This window comes from Pterocles gutturalis, unplaced genomic scaffold (assembly GCF_000699245.1).
Source record: "Pterocles gutturalis isolate BGI_N339 unplaced genomic scaffold, ASM69924v1 scaffold10567, whole genome shotgun sequence".
Taxonomy (NCBI): Eukaryota; Metazoa; Chordata; class Aves; order Pterocliformes; family Pteroclidae; genus Pterocles; species Pterocles gutturalis.
Window position 1 is genome coordinate 30,810 of NW_010110390.1, and position 21,211 is coordinate 52,020.

Genomic DNA, 21,211 nt, shown 5'->3' on the forward strand with positions numbered 1-21,211 from the left:
AAAGAGAACTAGAGTTTCTTCCTTATATCCAGACAGAGATAAGATTAGACACAGAGAAAAAAGGTTAGTTTAAAAAAAATGGCACTTTTATAATTATTGAGGCTAATATACTAATTATATGCTTCTGTTGAAAGATCAAAATTTTACTTGATTTTACTTTCCAGAGTCCGAATTCAAAATAACAAAAAGTACATCAGCCTGTATATGACAACAACAAAAACATTTAATTGCATATATTTGGTTCTGAGACATCTACCTTAGCATCAGTCGGATATGTTTCTCAAATTAAGCATAGGTCATTAAAAGAAAATAAACTGTAATGTTTCCATGCAGCTAACTTGACATAAATGATGTGTACAAGAGGAAAACATCACCTTACAGCTTGTGTGTGCAATTATGAATAAGGTAGACACTTCTCTTCGCTTTCGCACAGTTGGTCTGTTTCTTCATTTCCTCGTGTTTGGAAGGCTCCTTATTTTATTAAATGCAGAACAGACTCAGTTCCCTGTGTGAGAACAACTCAAAGCCCTCAGTGCTTCACTGGGTATGTTCAGCTTCTGAAGAGTCAGGGTGAAACTCATTTACTCTGACTAGAATCACAGAATCATTAAGGTTGGAAAAGACCTCAAGGATCATCAAGTCCAGCCGTCAACCCACACAACCTAACCCACAAAACCATGTCCCTAAGCACCACATCTACACGTTTCTTGAACACCTCCAGGGATGGTGACTCCACCACTTCTCTGGGCAGCCTGTTCCAGTGCCTGATCACTCTTTCAGTGTAGAAATTTTTTCTAATATCTAGCCTAAACCTCGCCAGGTGCAACTTGAGGACATTTCCTATTGTCCTGTTACTTGTTACTTTAGAGAAGAGGCCAGCACCCAGTAGCTGAACATGACCAGTGAAGCACTGAGGGCTTTGAGTTTTCTCACACAGGGAACTGAGTCTAGTTAGTGGTTTCAGCCAAGCAAAGAGAAAAGGGAAAATGGAAATGATAACTTGCTGTGTATAGTTTGCTGTCTGTATTTCCATGCTCTTTGGGACTGATTTTCGTATTAGATTGGTGAGGTGTTTTCAAAAGCTTTTTCCACATATATGTGAAGCTGCTTATCTGCTACTTTGCTGCTAAAGGGACTTCTGTCTCATTTGGATTCTAAACCAAGGTGCCTTATGAAAGACAGATTTCTTTTCTTTTTTGGGAGTTAGGAAGCCAGGAAGCCAAGACAACATGTCTGATCCCACAGTAATTGCATTCCTACAGCCAATGGCAAAAGCACTACAACTGAAGACAATACCTGGTATTTAACTTGTCCTTTGAAGTGTCTTCGTGGTCTGGCTTTGTTTTTTCCCATCATTGTCACTCATTCCAGTTGTCTTCTATGTGTTACAGAACAGGAGCAAATGCCTGGAGAAAGTCCATGTTGTTCTTGGGAATAAATCCTGTGATTTGGATTCGCTTATTTCTACTCTGGCCTATGCCTACTTTCTAGACAAGGTAATGGAAAAAATGGACCAGGTGGTCTTAACTCATTTGTTCCACGTTGTTGCAGACATCTTATTGTTAAATCAGTTAAAACATACGATAAAAACATTATTCTGGACAGTGATTTTGTTATAATCAGAGGTGAGGTTTTTAAATAGAAACAATCTGCATTTCTTAAAAAATTGTTAAGTGGGTATTGGGTCACTTATTCAATAAGAGCAAAAAATCAGCCCTGTACATCATTCTTTCTGCTCTCTCCTTCCTAGTATCCCAGCGATTCTGTAGGAGGCAAACAGAGACAGAAGAAGAAAAAAAGCAAAACACATTTTAAAAAAAAATAAGTAAAAGAGGGAAAAAAACAGAAAATTTGGACTGTTTCTAATTGATCACTCTGTTAAAACATCTTCTTAATAAAAAAGACGTCTTATTTTATGCAACTCTGACAAATGCACACCTATGCTACAGGTCAGTCCTCCTGATGTTCTTTGCTTACCTGTGTTGAACATACCAAGAAGAGATTTTAGCTACTTCACAGAGACAAGATTTATATTGGAGGAGCTGAATATCCCGGAGTCATTCCATATCTTCCGAGATGAAATCAATCTGCACCAGCTGAATGCTGAAGGGAAATTGTCTTTAACACTTTTAAACAGCAACATGCTGACGAGGTATTGCATTTTATGTACAAGATGGCTTATGTGGGTTTGAGCTGTTTTAAAAATTATAGTTTACATTTTTTCTGCATTAGGATTGATATTGCTACAGTAACACAGACCAAAAAAAAAGGAAGTTAAACTATATTTTGTCTCCCATTATGTCCAGTAAATGTAACAAACTAAATAGTCACCTTTCCATAACTTTTAATGGAACTCCCTTTTTTAAGTACCTTGTATTTTCATGCAGCTTAGGTTAGATATTTTAATTTAGTTTAAATAGTCTGGAAGTTTCCTGTGATCAGTGAAGAAGAGATTAGGTTTTTTTTCCTGCTTCTCAGTTAGCTTTCACTAAAGGCATTCAGACTCTTACATTGATTTGGAGATGGCCAGCACACTTGCATATGTTCTGTTAAGGTGGCTGATAGATTATTGCAGTCCTTAGAAACTACAGCATTTATCTCAAAATGTCCTCAGTGCTAGAGGCTCACAGTTGCTTGGTGGAAGACCATAGTGTGTATACCCATCATAGAATCACAGAGTGGCCTGTGTTGAAAAGGACCTTAAAGATCATCTAGTTCCAACCCCCCTGCTGTGGGCAGGGTTGCCAACCACTAGAGCAGGCTGCCCAAGGCCCCATCCAGGCTGGCCTTGAATGCCTTCATCGATGGGGCATCCACAACTTCTCTGGGCAACCTGTTCCAGTGCCTCACCACCCTCTGAGTGAAGTGACATGCTTAAGAGGGAATATTTACAAGCCCATGGTGAATCCTTTATAGGGAAGCTCTTTATAATGGTCTGCTTGTCTTGCCCAGAGTGAAGGATGTTGTTTACTTCCAACTCTATTTAGAACTTCATTTAAGATAAATAATGCCCTGTGGTGCTATGATCCCATCCTACTCTGAGGGGTTTGTAGTTTAGAGTAAAAGTAGGGAAAATCTAAAATGGCTTTGCTATTGCTATTATAAGCAGAAACATAGAGTGCCTAAATGCAAAAAAAAGACGTTTTGTGAGTTGCCAAAATATTCAATGGGAAAAATTAAAAATCTCCACTGCATAAACAGTGATGTTTTCAGTACTTGTAGTAGTATTTTTTTCAACTTACAAATTAAAAAAAAATTTATAATGGAAATGCGAACTTTTAAGTCTTAGTGATGTATCAAGCAATAAAACCACTGTGAACACTTAATTAAAAAAAATTAGTTTTAGGACTTTGTTGTGACATTCTTTGGTTTTATAGCAGACTTCAAGTACCAATAGCAATAGTGTTATAGTCTGGAATTTTTAAGAATTTTTTTGCACTGTTTTACTGGGTTGTCTAAGTAGCTAGAAAGAAAAATACATACGATTTTTAAATTTGCTTGGTAGTGAGGATAAAAGTTTGGAATCAGCTGTTGTCAAAGTCATCAATCCAGAAGAGCAATGTGACGGCAGCCTGGAGTTACAAGCATCTTCTTCCTCTTTAGTAGTAGAAGAGATTCTTCAAGAGGCACCAGAGTTAATCACTCAGCAACTGGCTTATCTCCTCAGAGGTGAGAGATTACTCTTTATATTAAATACTGAAAGGTTTAATGGAGTGTTTCTGAATCTGCTCATGCAGAAAAATCCATTCTTTGGTTAACAATCCCTTTAAAGACCACGGGAAGCTTCATAAAAGAAGCAGGGAGTAAAGAGTTTGTTAAAGAGTAACATTATATTGAATATTAAAAATGTGCATTTAAAAATAGGCATGAGAGGTCTTTGCTGTATCACTAGACAAGAATATTAAATGGAGCAGTCGACACACCAGCTGGATAGCTGGAAAAGCTGTGCAGTTCGTTGATTCCAGGAGCTGTGCAGTGCCGGCAGTTCGGCTCTGCCTGCCTATGAACAACAATATGGATTGGAATCCAATATTTACATGTTAAAGCTTGTCCCAATGGTGGTACCTTTTTGTACAATTATATTTTAATGGTGTGATGCGAAACTTTTACTGTTTAAAAGTGCTGTAACCAAATCTTCATTTCCCTCTCATTTTCTTTTGTATAGTATGCCTGCTAGAGTACAAAGGATGGGGCTTCAACTCTTATAAGTATTTTCATTTCTGTCTTTGTAGTTCATAATTTGTATTAGTTTCCTGAGTTTATTTGCTGCAGCAGAACTCTTCAATTGGAAATAAAACTGAGGTTGAAAAGAACTGATTGCTGCTTTTAAGTTATTTACTGAATTTCAGTAGTGTTTAATGAATTTTAAAGGTTTTAGGTTTTAATTTCTATGCAGCTGTTAATGTGGGCATGTTTTATGAGGATTATGAAAACTCGCCTACACTTAGATTTCAGAAGCTGCTGGAGTCTTGGCTTGTCATTGTACTCATCACCGTGATAACTAATGTAATGAACATGTTCTGAGAAATTATAAAAGGTAGGGGGTTTTTTAATGTTTTCATGGAAGAAGCATTAACAGTAACACACCGTTTAACCTGTTCTTTTAGTATCTTTCCATGCTAATAAGCTCTAGTAAACCTGCCATGAAATATTTTTGTAGGCTACGAATTTATCTGAAGTAGCTGTTCAGGAATCTAGGCAAATGACCAAGCATAATAATTGACTTTGGAGGCAGAACCAAAAAAGTGTTTTGAGGATCTCTCAGGACACGTGTTTGGTGGTGGAAAGACTCAGGAGGCGGTGCTCTGAAAAATGAACAAGAACATATTGAAATAAAATATATGGTTGTAATTGTCTGCATGCTTTGGCTCTCTAGTCTGTATCCAAGTTAGAATAAAGTGCTGTTGCTAGAGAAATACTCAGTGTTTGCATTAGAGATAGCAGTTCCACTTTTGAGGGAGATAGTGGTTAATTTTTTAATAATTAGTAACTTAATTTTAATTATTGTGTTTGGTAGCATGTGTCTGAGGAACTTGGTGGATATAGGAGTCCCTGCATACCTTCTCTTGCATGGTATGAGAAGTGATTGACAAAGCTTCAGCAATAAAACACAGCTGCACTTGTGACTTGATGCTTCTCTACTTCTCCCAGCGATGCAGTTTATACATACAGACAGCTAAGCAATACAGTGAGTCCTCTTGTGGTTTTCTTAAAATAGAAAAGGTTTTCGGTACCTAAGAGCCTTCCATTGCAAATTCAGAAAAGTCAGTAAATCCCATTACTGGTTTGGATAATATAAAATAAAATTCCTAGATATAAATGTATGTAGATGGCAGATCAAACTACAAGCAGTCTGAAAACAAAATCATAGAATCATAGAAAGGCCTGGGTTGAAAAGGACCTTAAAGATCATCTAGTTCCAACCCCCCTGCTGTGGGCAGGGTTGCCAACCACTAGAGCAGGCTGCCCAGGGCCCCATCCAGCCTGGCCTTGAATGCCTCCAGGGATGGGGCATCCACAGCTTCCCTGGGCAACCTGTTCCAGTGCCTCACCACCCTCTGAGTGAAAAATTTCGTCCTAATATCTAACCTAAATCTCCCCTCTCTTCGTTTAAAACCATTCCCCCTCATCCTGTCACTATCAACCCCTGTAAACAGTCGTTCCCCCTCCTGTTTATAGGCTCCCTTCAAGTACTGGAAGGCCGCAGTGAGGTCTCCCTGGAGCCTTCTCTTCTCCAAGCTAAACAAGCCCAGTTCCCTCAACCTTTCTCCATAGGAGAGGTGCTCCAGCCCTCTGATCATCTTAGTGGCCCTCCTCTGGACCTGTTCCAATAGCTCCACATCCTTCCTGTGCTGGGGGCCCCAGGCCTGGACACAGTGCTCCAGATGGGGCCTCACAAGAGCAGAGTAGAGGAGGACAATCCCCTCCCTCTCCCTGCTGGCCACACCTTTTTAAATGCAGCCCAGGGCATAGTTGATCAAATACAACCTATGCAAGTAGAGCTTTTGTGTTTCTCTGTATGTATTATGGCCTTTTGTCAAAGTCCTTGCCCATAAAGTATAGCTTTTGAAGTTCCTCTCACCTGGGAGCATAGGAAATAACGGGAACACATACGTATCGTGATCTGGGAGGAGGGGTGGCTACTTCATTCTCACTACTAGTGAATGTGTGTGTAGAGGCTCGCAGGGTGTATAGGCAACGAAACGGTCCTACTGGGTTTTTCCTACTTTGTTATATTGCTTCCAATGTTAATGTGTATATTGTTAGTGTGTATAAATTTCAGGGGAGGTTCAGGACAGAAGACCAAAGTGGAAGTCAAGGTGCTAAGAATTAGGATTTTATTTTCTTAGAACAGCTGAGAGATCCTGACATTTGAGTCTCTGAGCTGGGATCTCATATTTTATTTTCTGGCTTTACAGTGAGTATTTTGATAGAAGACTTGTAAGATAATACAAACATCTAATGTTTTAATAATTATTGCATACTGGCTGTGACAACTTCATTCGTTGCCTCTTTTTCAAACTTCTTTTTCTCACAGCCTGTTAGCAATTTTTTTATGTTAATAACAAAGGTAGATGTTTATAACCTGCCATAATTCAACTTTGAACAAACTCCACCTGCTCTTCTTTGTTTTTTTTAAAAAAAAAAGAGAAAAGACTTTTCCTGTGAAACTGAGCATTATTGATTTAGGTAGTTTTATATTTAAAGACTTTTTTTCAGCTGAATGCGTTCCTGGTGTCTTTTTCTCCCTGTCAGACATGCTAGAAGTTAATTCTACCCTTGGGCTTTGAATAGAGCCTGCTTGGAGAGTCAATGTGTTGTACAGTCATATTTGCCTTAAGTTAAAGCTTGTGCAGTCCCTGGATTTGTGCCAGAAGCAAACAGTTATAGAATCTGCCAGAGTCTTGGGCCTGTATTATTTTATTTCCCCAGAGATGTTTACAAGGGGACTGTTGCCAAACTCAAGATCCATTAAACTGCTGAATCATTACATTTTCTGTTGCAGCCAGCTGGCAAGGATCTGATTCCAAGCACTCACTGTCAGGTACCTTGGGTCAGTGTACTCTCAAAAATGCCTCCTTATGTTTATTTGTATAAGGCCTTGAAGGATGCCACAAGGTGCAGACTGCAACGTGTAAATAGAGACAGATTTACAGCAAGGGCATCAGCATATTTTTTTTTTAATGTGAATCTGCTTTTACTAGTTATTAGCTGCGTAGTTGAGGTCTTTTTGTGCCCTGTTGGGGCAGTCCGACTTTCAGCAGAGAAGATTAGTTTGTTATTCTAGCCACTCAGACAAATGTTAAGAAATGCCCTTTTAAGGACTTTGGGAATGAAGCCAATTTTTTTTTTTGTTTGTTTGTTCTGTCTTGCACATCGATCAGATGATTCACATGTTCCCTAATTGGTTCATCCCTAAGATGTATGCCAGAAAGGGAGGAGGATTTTGAACTGCATCAAACGATGCACTTATTTGGTCTGATACTTTTCTCTTTAGCTATGGAAACAGTTTTCTTGGAGGCAGTGCTTCCCTTCTCACCCCTGCCCCTTCCCCCCAGTTACATTTTATTCCATCTTTGTGGCTTTCCTGTTAATTACAGTGAAGGCTGTAATTTTACATTTTTGGTTTGTGGGTCTTTTTGGGGGTGGGAAGTGTTGAAGCATACTCTCCATGAGGTACTGTTGGTTTTCCCCTTTTCTCTGTCCTTTATTTTTCCAGGTCATGGAACAAAACCTTGACAGGAGAAATGCCTATATTTTCATTGTACTCTTTCTCTCAGCCATAAACTTATAATTCAGGAGATGCTTGTGCTGTTCTTAATGTTTTCCCAGAACGACTTCTGCCTTCATTAGATCATGTTTAATATTAATGCACAGCAATTGCTTTTGGCAAAACTAGTGCTCCACTTCCAAACCGCTTTGCAAAAAAGAATAAAATGCATATTGTTTTTAAGAGTCCTAGACTATTTTCTAGTGACCTCTCCTTAGGACAAAAATATCTGTAATGTAGTGTGATGTACACAAGAAATAATATTGAATCTTGTATTACCTATTATATATTTCTTGTTTCTGTGCTTGTCAGCAGACAGAGCAGCCTCCATTATGCTTTCAGAAACTCTGGGGGACCTTGCACCAGCACTCAGTAAAATCTGCAGGAGATTTCTGAGCCCATGTGTGTCTTACAGGAGAGCACGTGACTGAATGGACCACTGACCTTTGGTTGAGCAAAAGTACCTAAAGTACCTGGAATCTTAACCCTCACAGGGATGCTGAGGATGCCTGGTAGTGAAGACATGTGCCTTTCTCTCCAAAATATTAAAGAATGAAGGAAGAATAAATATTGATCTTAGGGCTTGCTGACACCCTATTAATTTGAGAACTATCCTTTTCTTGCTTTCATCCTAGTAGCAAAGTTAGCAATTGCAAACACTACAGTATTGCTGTGACAAGTAGGAAAAACAGCCTTTTAAAAGCTTTTCCAAGATGTCTGCCTATGATGAGGCATTATTTCAGGCTGACTGCATTTCACTCTTGTATTAAGTGATAAATCCCAAAATTTCTAAGTTGGCTTTGCACTTTGAAGATGTCATCCCTGATGGAAATATGCAGAGGGATTCACCCTGAGATGAACTGAGCAGTGAAAGGCAACGGCTTCCAGTTAGATGCTGCAGTACAGTGCATGTCTAAACACATTCTGATTTTGCAACTTTACAGTAGTGTCTGTTTCTGCCAAAGGTGAGATCAAATCCAAGATGGCCTTTCTGTTGAAGAAACCAAGAATTTATCACATACGTGAAAGCAAAAGACAAGTGCACACTGGTACCTTTAGAAATGCACGGGAGGCTGCTATAGTATGTCCTAGACAATCTTTCCATCTCTTTTGATTGGGGAATAGATAAATAATGTAAGAGTTTCCTTCCATCATTAAGCTAGTTTTATTGGCATGAGCAATGCTGCTGCAACACTGTAGTAGAACTGCTTTGATGTGATAGAAGTCTATGTATAATGTTAGCAAACAGATATTTGTGATGATTTTTGGTGCTGCATAGCTGCTGTGGTTCAGGCACTTCTTGGAATCACAGCCAGATACTGACCTGGCTGCTAGAAAATGTCTTGATATAACCACAGCTTCCTGCTGCCAGTTTCCCTGTTTCCTGCAGTTGGAGAAATATGAGACTCTTCTTCATTCAACTCCTTTCCTGTCTTGCCTCCCAATACCCCTTTGCTTGGCTCTGGAAGGGCTGGGCTAGATTGGGCCTGGAGCTAATCAGTTTAATTTGGTACCCCGGCCATGAACTTTACAGTAGAAACTGCCTGTGCTGGATGGAAACATTAGCTGTTTGAAATACCAACACGGAAAAAAGGTTAATTAAATAATCTATTTCAGTTTATTGTAACAGATTGGGAATTGTTTCTGTGAGAAACAGAAAAAAATACTTTTCCTTAAATTCTGAGACTCAAAAACTGTCTTCATTTGACTGTTTCTGTATGGTTGAACTTTTATTATATCTTAGGAAGGACATAGTTCTGCATTTGTCTTATAGCTTAGTTGAAATCCAGGACTGACTGGATAAAAACTGTGCTGTAGTTGTTGCTCAATTCTCAGTCAATCCTGCAATTAGGCTGTAATGATTTGTGGTGTATGGGGCTAAAATGAATCAGATGTTTATGACCAGACACTGAACCCTCTACATATTAGTTAATTCTGCATAATTTGGCAGGCAATGAAGCTCATGTCATGTTGACTTCAAAACTGATGAGCTTCGTTGGATACATAACTCACACCTCTTGTTTTACTGCATTTTCCAGGATGTTTGTGTTAAAGTTTTCTGCTCCCCCCCCCCCGCCCCCGGAAAGCATGCACAGCTGTGGTAAAAGTTTGACACATTGTGTATCTGAGTACCTATGAAAATGGATGGACTGCCCAGCTCATCCCGGTGCTGCTGGGAAGTTGTATGGAATATGCTACAGCCTACCCCCAGTAGGTAATTGGTTTTGAACATGCCGTGTAGGTCCAGTATTTTCTGCTGGAGTCTCCATTTCTGTTGTGTGTGCTTGAGCAATTTCCCTGTCTGCTCCTGGAGGAATGAAAAAAGGCTGCTGAAAAACAGAAGATTGCTATTGCTGAAATAATTAATGCAACCTGGTCCCTGAGCTGCCGTTTATCCAGGTGCAGCTCTGTGCTGACTGGGAGTGCTCTGTGGGTTGTCTAGCTCATTCTGGTCACTGCCCTTCCCAAGGTATGGACAAAAATATGTAGCAAAGGCATTGTTATCTAGTTAGATGTGGGAACAATGAAGGGATATTGTTAGATTAATTATCTTGGAGGCTGCTGGTTGAGAAACTTGCTTCATATAAAAGGGACTGAAAAATAGGACTTGCTGATATAAATAGATATCTTGGGTGGTTTATATATCAGTTATTTACCTGTAGTCATTTGAAATCTGCCTGTTGTGGAGCTACATTTTGCGTACCTAAATTTACAAATGTCAGTGTCAAATAGGGCAGGAGCATTGTCTTAAAGTGATGATAAGACTGAAATAAAGAAAAGGACACTGAGAATTAGAAGAATATTGGCAGTTACAATATCTCTATACAGAAACACAGAATGGAATTTAATGTATGTGAATTTCCAGAAATTAATATCTGATGCGGAAAAGCTTTTGACTTGTTAAGCATTACTTAGCATTTAATCCACATGGGATTTGCCAAATAAGCAAAATTTTTTTATGTTGCAAGTGCTTTATGAATTTTGAAGAAATCCTTTTCATTATTTTATGTGATGGCAGTGTAGGAGAAAAATAGATACATACTAGATATTTGGGTCCTAGTCAGTCTAGTGAGACTGATGATGGCTGTGTCCAAGTTTTTCTTCTCTCTTGGCTCTGTGCTGCTAAAGCCTAGACATTTTTTCTTACAGTAGCTATGTTATACTATTGCACTGATTTGGTCATTGACCTAGCATGATGCAATGCAATCACACGCTTGTTTGAAATCCCTGTGCACACTATAGTAATAAATAATTTTAGTGCTGAATTATAAGATTTTATTATTCTTAGCTTTTGCTTCCAGTTACATTAAATTATCTTTGGGTATGTTAAAAAATGGGATCCCAGTCTCCAGGGAACGAAAGGGTGACTTTAAACATTGAACCATCAGAAATTTTTCATGTCCAGGATGGAATACGTACAGCACATAGTTGCCTGAAAAGACATCAAACCCACCTCTATATTTGTAAAGATGTTTCTGTGTGAAAGGCATTCAGTATCTAATTCAGTGTATTCATCAGTGGAAGCAGCCTCCAAGAAGGAAAGGGCTTGGATGGTGATACAGTAAACGTTCTTGTTTCTGTAGTGCCTCTTGCTGTTTACAGGAGGCATTGATTTTTGTCTTTCAATGTTTCAGGAAGCATCCTCTTCAAGTGCATGTCTTTGGAGGTTGACAGAATTACAGAGCAGCAGGAGAAAATACTGTCAATCCTAGAGGAAAAGTTTCCAGATCTTCCACCAAGAGAGGAAATTATCTCTGTTCTCCAGGAGACTCAGTTTAACCCACAAGGTAGTGCAACTTGCTTTCATTTTCCAGACCTTTTACAAAGTTAGTTATGTACCTGTGTCAGAATGTATCGGCTCATTGCGTGTGGTGAAAAGTGTTGCAGCGTGCTATCTTCATTGGCAGTTACATACAATTATATTTAATTTTAAATTAGATGGCTTAGAATCATAGAATCATAGAATCATTAAGGCTGGAAAAGACCTCAAGGATCATCAAGTCCAACCATCAACCCACACCACCTAACTCACTAAACTGTGTCCCTAAGCACCACATCTACACGTTTCTTGAACACCTGAACACAATGACTCCACCATTTCCCTGGGCAGCCTTTTCCAATGACTGATCACTCTTTCAGTGAAGAAATTTTTCCCAATATCTAGCCTAAACCTCCCCTGGTGCAACTTGAGGCCATTTCCTCTTGTCCTATCACTTGTTACTTTAGAGAAGAGACCAGCACCCACCTCACTACAACCTCCTTTCAGGTAGTTGTAGAGAGTGATAAGGTCTCCTCTCAGCCTCCTCTTCCTGAATCATGGAATTGTGATTTCTGTTGAGGAACTACTGAACTTCTAAATAGTTGTACTGCTTTTACAGATAAAGTAGACATTAATTTATTTAATATATTTCTTTTACAAGTGTGTGCCATTCAAGAATTTGTGTTGATAAAGTACAGGAGCATAATCAATGTATCCACCCATGTGCAGAAATTGTACTGCAATTAATTGCCTGCATGATGTGGGAGTGGATTTTATCTTCTGAACCTTCTGAACCTGAATTTATCAAGGGATCTGTACAGGTTGTCCTGGGTTAAGCAGAGACAGAGTTAACTTTCTTCATAATAGCTAGCAAGGGCCTATGTTTTGGATTTGTGCTCAGAAGAAAGCTGATAAAAAGTGATGTTTTGTGCCGCTGCCAAGGTTGCATGTGGGAGGAAGCACAGCCAGTTGCTAGCCTAGGATTTGATCTTAGGTTCAGAATTGAGACCAAGAGTGGCCAATAATCTATTCCATAACATACACGTCATGCCCAGTATATAGGTGAGGACCCTCCGGAGGACCATCCCTTTTTTGTTCCGGGTCCCTTTGGTTTCTGGATCTCTCTTGGCTCTGGATCATCTCAGTCCAGATGACCGCTCTCCGAAGGCCTTCCCCCCCACACCCCAGTCAGCTCTTGATCTGGGACACTTGGACTGTTGTCTCTGTTTCGTGAGTGTGGTTTCAGGACTCTCCCTGCTCTGGGATCGTTAGCCGGGAACAGGCTAAGCCTTGGTCATCGGGTGGGGGTCAGTATCACTGTGTATAACTCATTTGTATATTTGTATATAGTATTATTTCCAATATTATTGTAGTTTAGTTATTAAATTGTCCTTATCTCAACCCACGAGTCCTTTTTTCCCTTTACCTCTTTAGCTGTCTTCCCTATCCTTGGGGAGAGGGGGGTAATTGTGTGAGCGGGTGTGTGGTTTGGGCCCCCAGCCAAGGGCTAACCCATCACACAGGTGAAGTGAGTTTGACTTCAGACTAAGGTTAAGGAAGCAGTGGGAAAAATGCAGTTCCTTCATTTCCTTCTGCTAGAAATAGTCAAACACAGTTGTCATTTTTTCAGTGGTCAAAAGTGGGAATGTTTAAACCCAAAATTTGGTTGCAGGCTTTAGAAGGGGTGCTCTGAAAGCTTGAAGAAAATTGTTGCAATAGCTCTCACATTTTTTGCTGTCATTGTTAAAGGGGATTTGCTACCAAGTTGTTAAAAAAGAATGGGTATTGAATTACTGAGATATATCTTTTTTAAATATATCTGGTATGCACAGAGTCTATGCAGACTCATAGTCTTTTTGTGCAATTCTCTGTTTGCGAATCTGCAGAATCTCTCATCTGGATTCAGACGATGAGCCTGAGACAGCTGCCCTAGCTGGTAGTTAAGGACAGAATTTGAGGTGCTTCCTTTGCTCTTTTTTTTCAGTGAGGTCACAAGCTAAGTTAGTTCAGGACTATAAATCTTCACATAGTTCCCTGAAGTTCCTCCAGACATTAGTTGAGGAATCATAGTTCAGAAATGAACTGAATGCAGCCTGGATTGGAGAGACACAGGGAAAGTGTCTTTTATGGAGCTCAGTTCTTAGTTCTGCCAGTTGCCTGGGGAGGTGGTTTAGTAGTGTTTATCATGTACTTGGCCCATGAAGTTTACCCTAATATCTAATGCAAAACTTGTACAAGCAGATATAATAGATTCAGTCTACATGGCATTGGTTGCCAATGATTTTTATATGCCACATGTACATATTTAGCAATACATATATTCATGTGGCATTTGTATTAGTAAGGTGCTGTTGAATTTCTGAAGTCCTTTGAAGGCACTAATCTCTGCTGAGTATTTTACCTTATGTACTTGTTATTTCAGGCAGTGTTAGGAAAATTAAGCAAAAAAAATTCTTAGTTTCATGCAGATATAATGATTTATTGGCCTGAGTTCATTAATTCATTTGTTATTTTAGGCACATTGGGCTGTTGCCCACCAGAAAGTCTACAAATTACCTAGAAATATTTTTAAAAGGACAAATGCGTAAATATGATACATATGTGAACTTTAGCCAGTTCATCTTGCCATTAGATTGAATGCAGTAGCTGGACTCTGTACAGGAACAGTGATGAGAGGATTAGTTTCTTTGGCTTAACAGTAACTTATAGAAACATATTTTAGATGTAATACTACTAAGCTTTAAAAGCTTGTGAACATTTTATTTGCCACCCTACACTGAAGCAAGTGGCTTACAGCTTTCTTTATTTAGACATTTGTCTATCATGGCTGTCTTTTTGGTCATGTGATATGACCATGTTCCTACATATGCTATACATTTATTTTGAGACTCTTTACAGCATTTTAGACAGACATCTCCCATTAGGAAAACATAGTCATGTGGGTTTTCAATGCATTGTACTTAAACATGTCAACATGTCTGGTTGCAATGTGAAGCAATTCTAATTTTGCACTGTTGTTTCTGATGATAATATGTACTTCCCTTTCTATCATGCATAAAACACCTAGTTGGTTCGTTCACCATTTGATGTACATAAGAAGACACTGTTGATGTTGGTATCAGTTTGTGAAGAAGGTCAGAAAAGTTGAATGACTTTGTGTTTACAGAATATCTTAAGTGTTTTGCTTCTGAATATTCCACATATGCTGTTTAATATATTATTCATTCCAGAAATGTTTCATGTTAGTGATTTCATATTAGACCATACGAATGCTCTGTGTATACATTTGTCATAAACTGAAATTGAGTTTGCTTAAAAAATGTGAGTGTTCACACAACTTGATTGCAGGAGACTTTATTCTTCATCCTTTGCTTCCCCCCTAAAATATCTTCCTTGCTTAAGAAATCTAGAAACATTAAGCATTGAAATATTAACATTGGTTTTAATTTTCTCGTAGGATATCCCAAAATATAGAAGGCTCAACATCAAGGTCTAAGCTGTATTTTTAATTTATGTTGCTTCATCTGGTCAGCTGTAGATACCTGTATGTACTGAAATTCCTTTCTCTTCTCAAACAGGTGTAAGTATTGAGGAGGTTATGCTGAAGGATCTCAAGGAGATTTCAGATGGAGAAATCAAAGTAGCAATAAGCACTGTGTACATGACACTGGAGGTAAGAGGAAACATAAATGACGTAGTTGGTAAACCACCTTATTGCATGTGGAGACAGTTCTTTAACAAAGATTTTGAGACAGTTATGTTCTCAAGATTACATGTGAGCAGAATTTTCAGTGATTTAAGTTAATTAAATCACTGAAAGAGGGAAGCAGTAACAGTTTGTAGTCTGACTTACATTATTATGCATCTGATCATTCCTTCCTGTTAATCTGTACCATGGTGTGTTAAAACAATGGCATCAACAGATAGTTCTTCCCTGTGTATATCCTATGAGGCTTCTTGCAACATGTATTTTGTGATGCATTTTACAAAAAGTAAGGTGTTTTTGTGGTTGAAGAAGTTTGTGGTGCAATCCAGCAGCAGCATCCGTAGATTTCTGCTTGCATACTAAGATGTACAAACCAAATTGTGTAGAAAAGCTCAAAGAAATGAAGTATAATCTATTAGTTTCTTGGTTAGTTTCTCAGTGTCAAGCAGTCTTTACTGGCTACCAAACCTACACTGCTTTGTGAACCATAATTTTGCTCCTGAAAATTATGCCAAGGTTTGGAGGAAAGGGGATGGGGAAAAAAAAAATAAGAGAAATCCCCAAAACAGGAAATGGTATTTTTAAAAAAAATTAGTAAAATCTTCCTCTTCTTTTGTTTTAAATCTTTGTCTTTTATTCTGTCAGTTTCAGTGAATGGTAGAAACACAGGGCTATAGGAGCTAGCTTTAGCATTACATTTTATTTATTTGCCTGTTAATCTTGTTTAATAGACTACATGGAATGCAGGCCTTGTACTCTACTGATGTAAACTCCAGCCAGACCTGGCTGAACTCGTCTTTACTGCTCTACATACTCAAATTAATCTTAACACAAAACTTGTCTTCCTTTTGGCTGCAACTCACAAATTGCATTTGGCAAGGGTAGGTTTTCATAGTCCTAAAAGCAGGTAAATTTTCAAATTCTTTTCAGTGATTGTGTAACGTTTGATGCTGACATACCTCATTCAAGGAGTGTCAAGATCTAGTGGTCAAGGAATAAATGTTTCATAGTCACTTGTCTTAGGACATACCTAGTGACTATCATGGAAGAAAAAGGAGATTCAGTTGCATGTAAAAAAGAACAAATTAATCAGTGTTTTATTGACATTCATTTTATTTTAATCCCAAACTGTTAAGTGATTTTATTACTGGCATTTCTGATGGTATTTTTTGGAAGTTACACGTATCTCTCTTTACCTTTTGCTCACTGTTGTTCTGCTGTGAGTAGTTTGCTTCAGAAAGACCTAATTTTTCTAGGGTGTAACTGCTTCTTTCTAGTTATATGGTTTATAAGGTCACTCTTAATTTCGCAGTTGGGGTGGAGATCAGTTTTGTGTTTGCTGAATTACTGCACTTTGTTCAAACATTTTCTGAACTCCCTGATTTACAGTGCTCGACCAGCATAAGATCTCTTTTTTACTCACTCTTGTTAAAGCCAGGGATGACATGATCTGCATGATGATAAAGGGTGGCTTGTAAAAACATTCTACACTAGTTACTTCCCCCAGTATCAGAAACATAATAAGTATAAAGGAACAGCAGACAAAACTGTCCAGACCTGTCTGTCTGTTCAGTTTAGATTTCTGTTATGAACTCAGAAGACACAAACTTTAATGACTTCAGGATTTTCTTAGCAATAATAATGATAATTTGTTGTTCATCCTCAAAGAGCTTTACGGGTGTTACCTGATTAAACATTACGGGAACATGAAGAACAGGCTTGGCTTTGCTGCAGGTGTTGAATTTCTAATAAGTTTGCTTCTTCAGAAATCTCACAAGGTCAATTTGTTGTTTTTTTTAAATCAACAGATAGGCAAAAGTATCTTTCACTAAAGTGCTTTCTGTAGGCTTGATTATTTGCTTTGGTTCAATGGTCTACCATGTAGGTGATACTGCTAAGACCAAAGGTGATGATTATACAATTGCAGTTGGGTAGACTAAGCTGTTCGCAAGCACACATCCTCTGTTGTGTTGGATTTGTGTCACGAAGAGTAAAAGTGTTACAGCTCAACACTCAGGCTCTGATTTCAGTCAGAGTTTCACAATAGTAAAGACATTTGTTTCATAACTGTACCATGAATTTAAATTAATTGAAGCTTGTGTTAGGATTTATAGCAACACGTATCTATTTTTATTAGTATTGTTACAGATTTCCTAGTATCTGTGGGAATGTTTTCTAGGTTCTGTACTTCATAAGGAAAGAAACTATAGTAACTAATAAGTCATCAATTGTAAGTTAATACCTATAATTGCCTCTAGTACTATGGCATAACAGTACTCAGGCATGTAGGACACATGCAGGTACGCTCCTGCCCTCCAGGTTCTCATTAAGAAAGACATGAATGCAAAAGTGGTAGTGCAATTGATCTCAGCGTTTTATTTGTACATACATACTGATTATCAGTCAACAGTGTGTGATTTGTATCTGTTGTCTGTTGGCTTACTAGTTGTCAACTAACTGATTTTTAAGTGTCTTGATAAAAGAGAATCTTTCAGATATTAAAGGAATAGATAATGTTGGTGTTAGTGGTAACGGCAGGGGAGGCATTTTGTGTGGATGTGTTTAGGTTTCCATAAGGGTGTGTATGCAGCTTTGCCTTTCTTGAGATAACTACCCTTGGATCTGATATATCCTGGATTTAGATGGTGTTAAATTGCAAGTTGAAATCAGACCTATGTCTTCAGTGACTGTCTGTCAGAGCATATGCTACTTGGATTTCACTTGCATAGCAGCATTTTTTTCAAGAGAGTAACAGAAGTAAAGTGATGATGCCCAGGTCACAGTTATTTCTGTTGTCTTTGCTGGCAAGTTTCTCCAAGTCATAATAATGAGTACTCATAGGATATTGTAGGAAAATTCAGTCCATCCGTTGTAGTTAATTTCTGTTACATTAGGTTATACCCTGAGAGTATATTTTGCTTGTTCTCTGCTGGAATTCTCTTGGAAATGAGAAGTATCTTCTCTATGTGACTTACTGTGAAAGTAATTTTTTTCCTGAAAAATGGATATTTCCTTTGTAGACTGAACTCTAGTCTCTGCTTTCTTAAGTCTAGTGCACCAGAAGAATAATCCAGGTTTCATGAGCGTTCAGTTTAGTTGAAATTCGTCAGGATATTATGGCTTCATAACATGTTTGTTAGGCTAAGTCCTTAATCTTTTGATTCATGAAAATTTATTCTAAGGGCTCACAGAACTTGCATTAACTTAGGATGGTAGAAAATCAAGTTTCTCCAGGGAGAAGCAGGGCAGTCAGATGAAAACAAGGCAAATAGTCTATGATTGTCTCCTATTGGCTATTACAGACAAGGGAATACCTGCGTTCTGAAGGCTGACCAGTCTGTTGAGGTTCTTGTCCGTGTTTCTGGCCACAGTATCTGAATGCTTCATAAAGACAGTTTCATGGTTGTAGAGGTTGTGTAATCTTTTAGTATTGTAAGGCTGGAGCCACCTCTCTGTGGGTGCCAACCAAGAGGTTTAGAGAAAATGTCAGAGCCTCAGTGAAGGCTGCTGTCACCCGTGTTGTCACCCCAAGAAAGTGACCTGCAAGATCATGCCAGCACAGTGAGCTTGACTGTCTTTAGGTAACATCTAGTAGTCCAAATGGGTTGAGGATGGTACAAAGAGAAAGTTCTAGCTCATGCAAGAATTTTCCTTTTTGTGGCTCTGTGTCTCAGAGAAACACACAGTGGCTGTTCCAGCAACAGTAACTTAGGAAATTCTGAATGTTTGAGTGCATGGTGGATATGCTCCCTGATGAAGAAATAGTTTGTTCTCAGAGAGACGGTTTAATTTTCAGTCTGTTTTGTAGTAGTAGTATGGCATGAAACTATGTTGCAAATTTGGACAATTTTATTTGTGTGTTATGAAGAGTGATGCTTTTAATACTTCTGTAAAGCAAATCAAGAATCTGTCTAAACTGGAATGTGTCAAACAAGTGCTAGGTAGACTATTGCCTGCATTTAGGTGGGTTTATAATGTGTCTGTTCGAAGGTTTGAACTTCTGCTATCTGTCTGTAATGATTGGACCATAGTTATGTATTTGGGAACTTTTTTCTTGCAGTATAAATATATTTTAAATGGCATCAGATTGGTCTATAAATTTGTTTTTAATGCTAAAAACAAAACAAGAAGAAAACCCCAAGTAAACATGTTAACATTTAATCTTCCAGTAATGGAATTGGAGAGAAAATTCTCAGCAACTTACAATAGCAATGCTGTTCAGAGATATTTTTCTGATGCCTGTTGTGAGAAGTTAGGGTATGTAAAATAAATGATGTATGTAGCTGTAGGAATGCGACTTTTGCAGACTACCTTATGTCTAAGGAACATTAAACATAGGGTTCTCGTTTAGCAAATAAATAACCATTCATTTCAATGGCTGCATAGTCTGGACTTTTGTGCATATTTTTGCAAAGATGAGAAGAGGCCATTAGGGATTTAATATAAAATAAATCGCCAAGGGGTCTTCTTGTAGTCCTAGTCTTTCTGCCACATGGTGTGTCACTAATGTGCATAAATGGGCTTAAATGAATTTGTTATCTGTATTACATTTGCAGTATGTATATATTTATATATTATTTTTTAATTGTGTTTAAAAAATAAAACATTAAATACATTATTTCAGAGAGTTGAAAACATACCATTTGTAAATAAATCAACCTTAATTAAGGTCTTAAAATGTCAGTGTGTCAGATCCGCCTGTAGGAAAATATATAACATATATAGCACACAAAGCTTGAACATACTTCCAGTTGCTTTTTTAGAAGTATTAGGAGGGTTGAGTCATCACCTTAGAGGACTGAGTAATGCAGCCAAACATACATTAATGTAAATACCATGCTATGTTTAAACATCAGACTGTTGTGTTCTGGAGGACAGTAGCTGTTCTGTTAGTGCCTTGGGTCAGCGCAGGTACCCCAGTGACAATGAGTACAGTCCAAGATCTGGAGAGCTGAGGCAGACTTGCTGAATCTTCTGTTGTAGTAGTTGCTAGTCTCTAAAGGTATGAGAGGAAACTGATGGGGAGAACCTTAGACTGTTTGAAGTGCTTCCTCATTAACTATGTGAAATCAAATGGCACCAAAATGACATTGATTACAGTGATTATCAAGTTTGCTTATAGTTTTAAAATCAAGACCAGATCCCTTCCAGAATATGTTATGAGGGTGATAGCAGCTAAAGTGCCCCTGCTCAGTAAGATGTTTCTGCATGAAGTCATGGAGGATGTCAGGCAAGGTTCTTGTTATTGTCCTGTGCAATGTGAGAAAAATGTAAGCTTGTAAAACTGGCCAGGACCATTATATTTATTAATCAGTCGAATTTGGTTTGTGCTTAAATAACTAAGTAGTGATTTATTCAACTGTCATTTTTGCAAAGTGTATATGATTATTTTATTTTATACTGCTGTCATAACTTGTAGTAAACCAGAAGCATCAGTGATTTTGTAGTTGCAGTATTTCTTTAAGAATACATGATGCATATAGTGATACCAGGTCTCACATGGTATGTACATTGGATTTCAGTTTCTGTCAATGTCTGAAGAAATTGGGTAACCTTCATCTATTATAATCTGTGTGACAACTGGTCTAAATTTTGCCCATGCTATATTGTTTATAATTTTGCATTTACTGGTTTTGTTCAGTCTTGGTTCAAAAGTTAATAAACGAAGTAAAATAACTATTAGAATTATTAAAGGAATAAGCATAGATATTAGATTAATCTACTAACATTACAGTAAAAATGTGCTTGTGTTTACAAGTACATTGTTCAAGAAGATAAACTGTATTTTCTTTTGTATCATTTATGAAATGTGTTTCTCCAGATAAATTAAGATAGTTTCTTTATGAAATACAGCTGTGTAATATGCACTATCTCTCAGCTAAATAAAATGCTATCATCTGAAGTATCATTATTGGGCTGCATTTCTGACTTCTAGAAAGCTGACTAATTCATCATTTGTGTACTCTTCTAGTTC

At 38.1% G+C, this 21,211-nt stretch overlaps 1 protein-coding gene across 1 annotated transcript in view; it reads left to right on the forward strand.

The window, feature by feature from the left end:
* Window positions 1-1,391: 1,391 nt before the first annotated feature.
* Window positions 1,392-21,211, forward strand: part of PRUNE2 (prune homolog 2 (Drosophila)) — a gene marked incomplete at its 5' end in the record, with an annotated part of 56,075 nt that continues 36,255 nt past the window's right edge. The window contains 5 exons of the mRNA XM_010073357.1: window positions 1,392-1,496; window positions 1,950-2,152; window positions 3,506-3,669; window positions 11,407-11,559; window positions 15,110-15,204. Coding sequence (XP_010071659.1) covers window positions 1,392-1,496; window positions 1,950-2,152; window positions 3,506-3,669; window positions 11,407-11,559; window positions 15,110-15,204 — 720 coding nt within the window. The remainder of the gene's footprint in view (window positions 1,497-1,949; window positions 2,153-3,505; window positions 3,670-11,406; window positions 11,560-15,109; window positions 15,205-21,211) is intronic.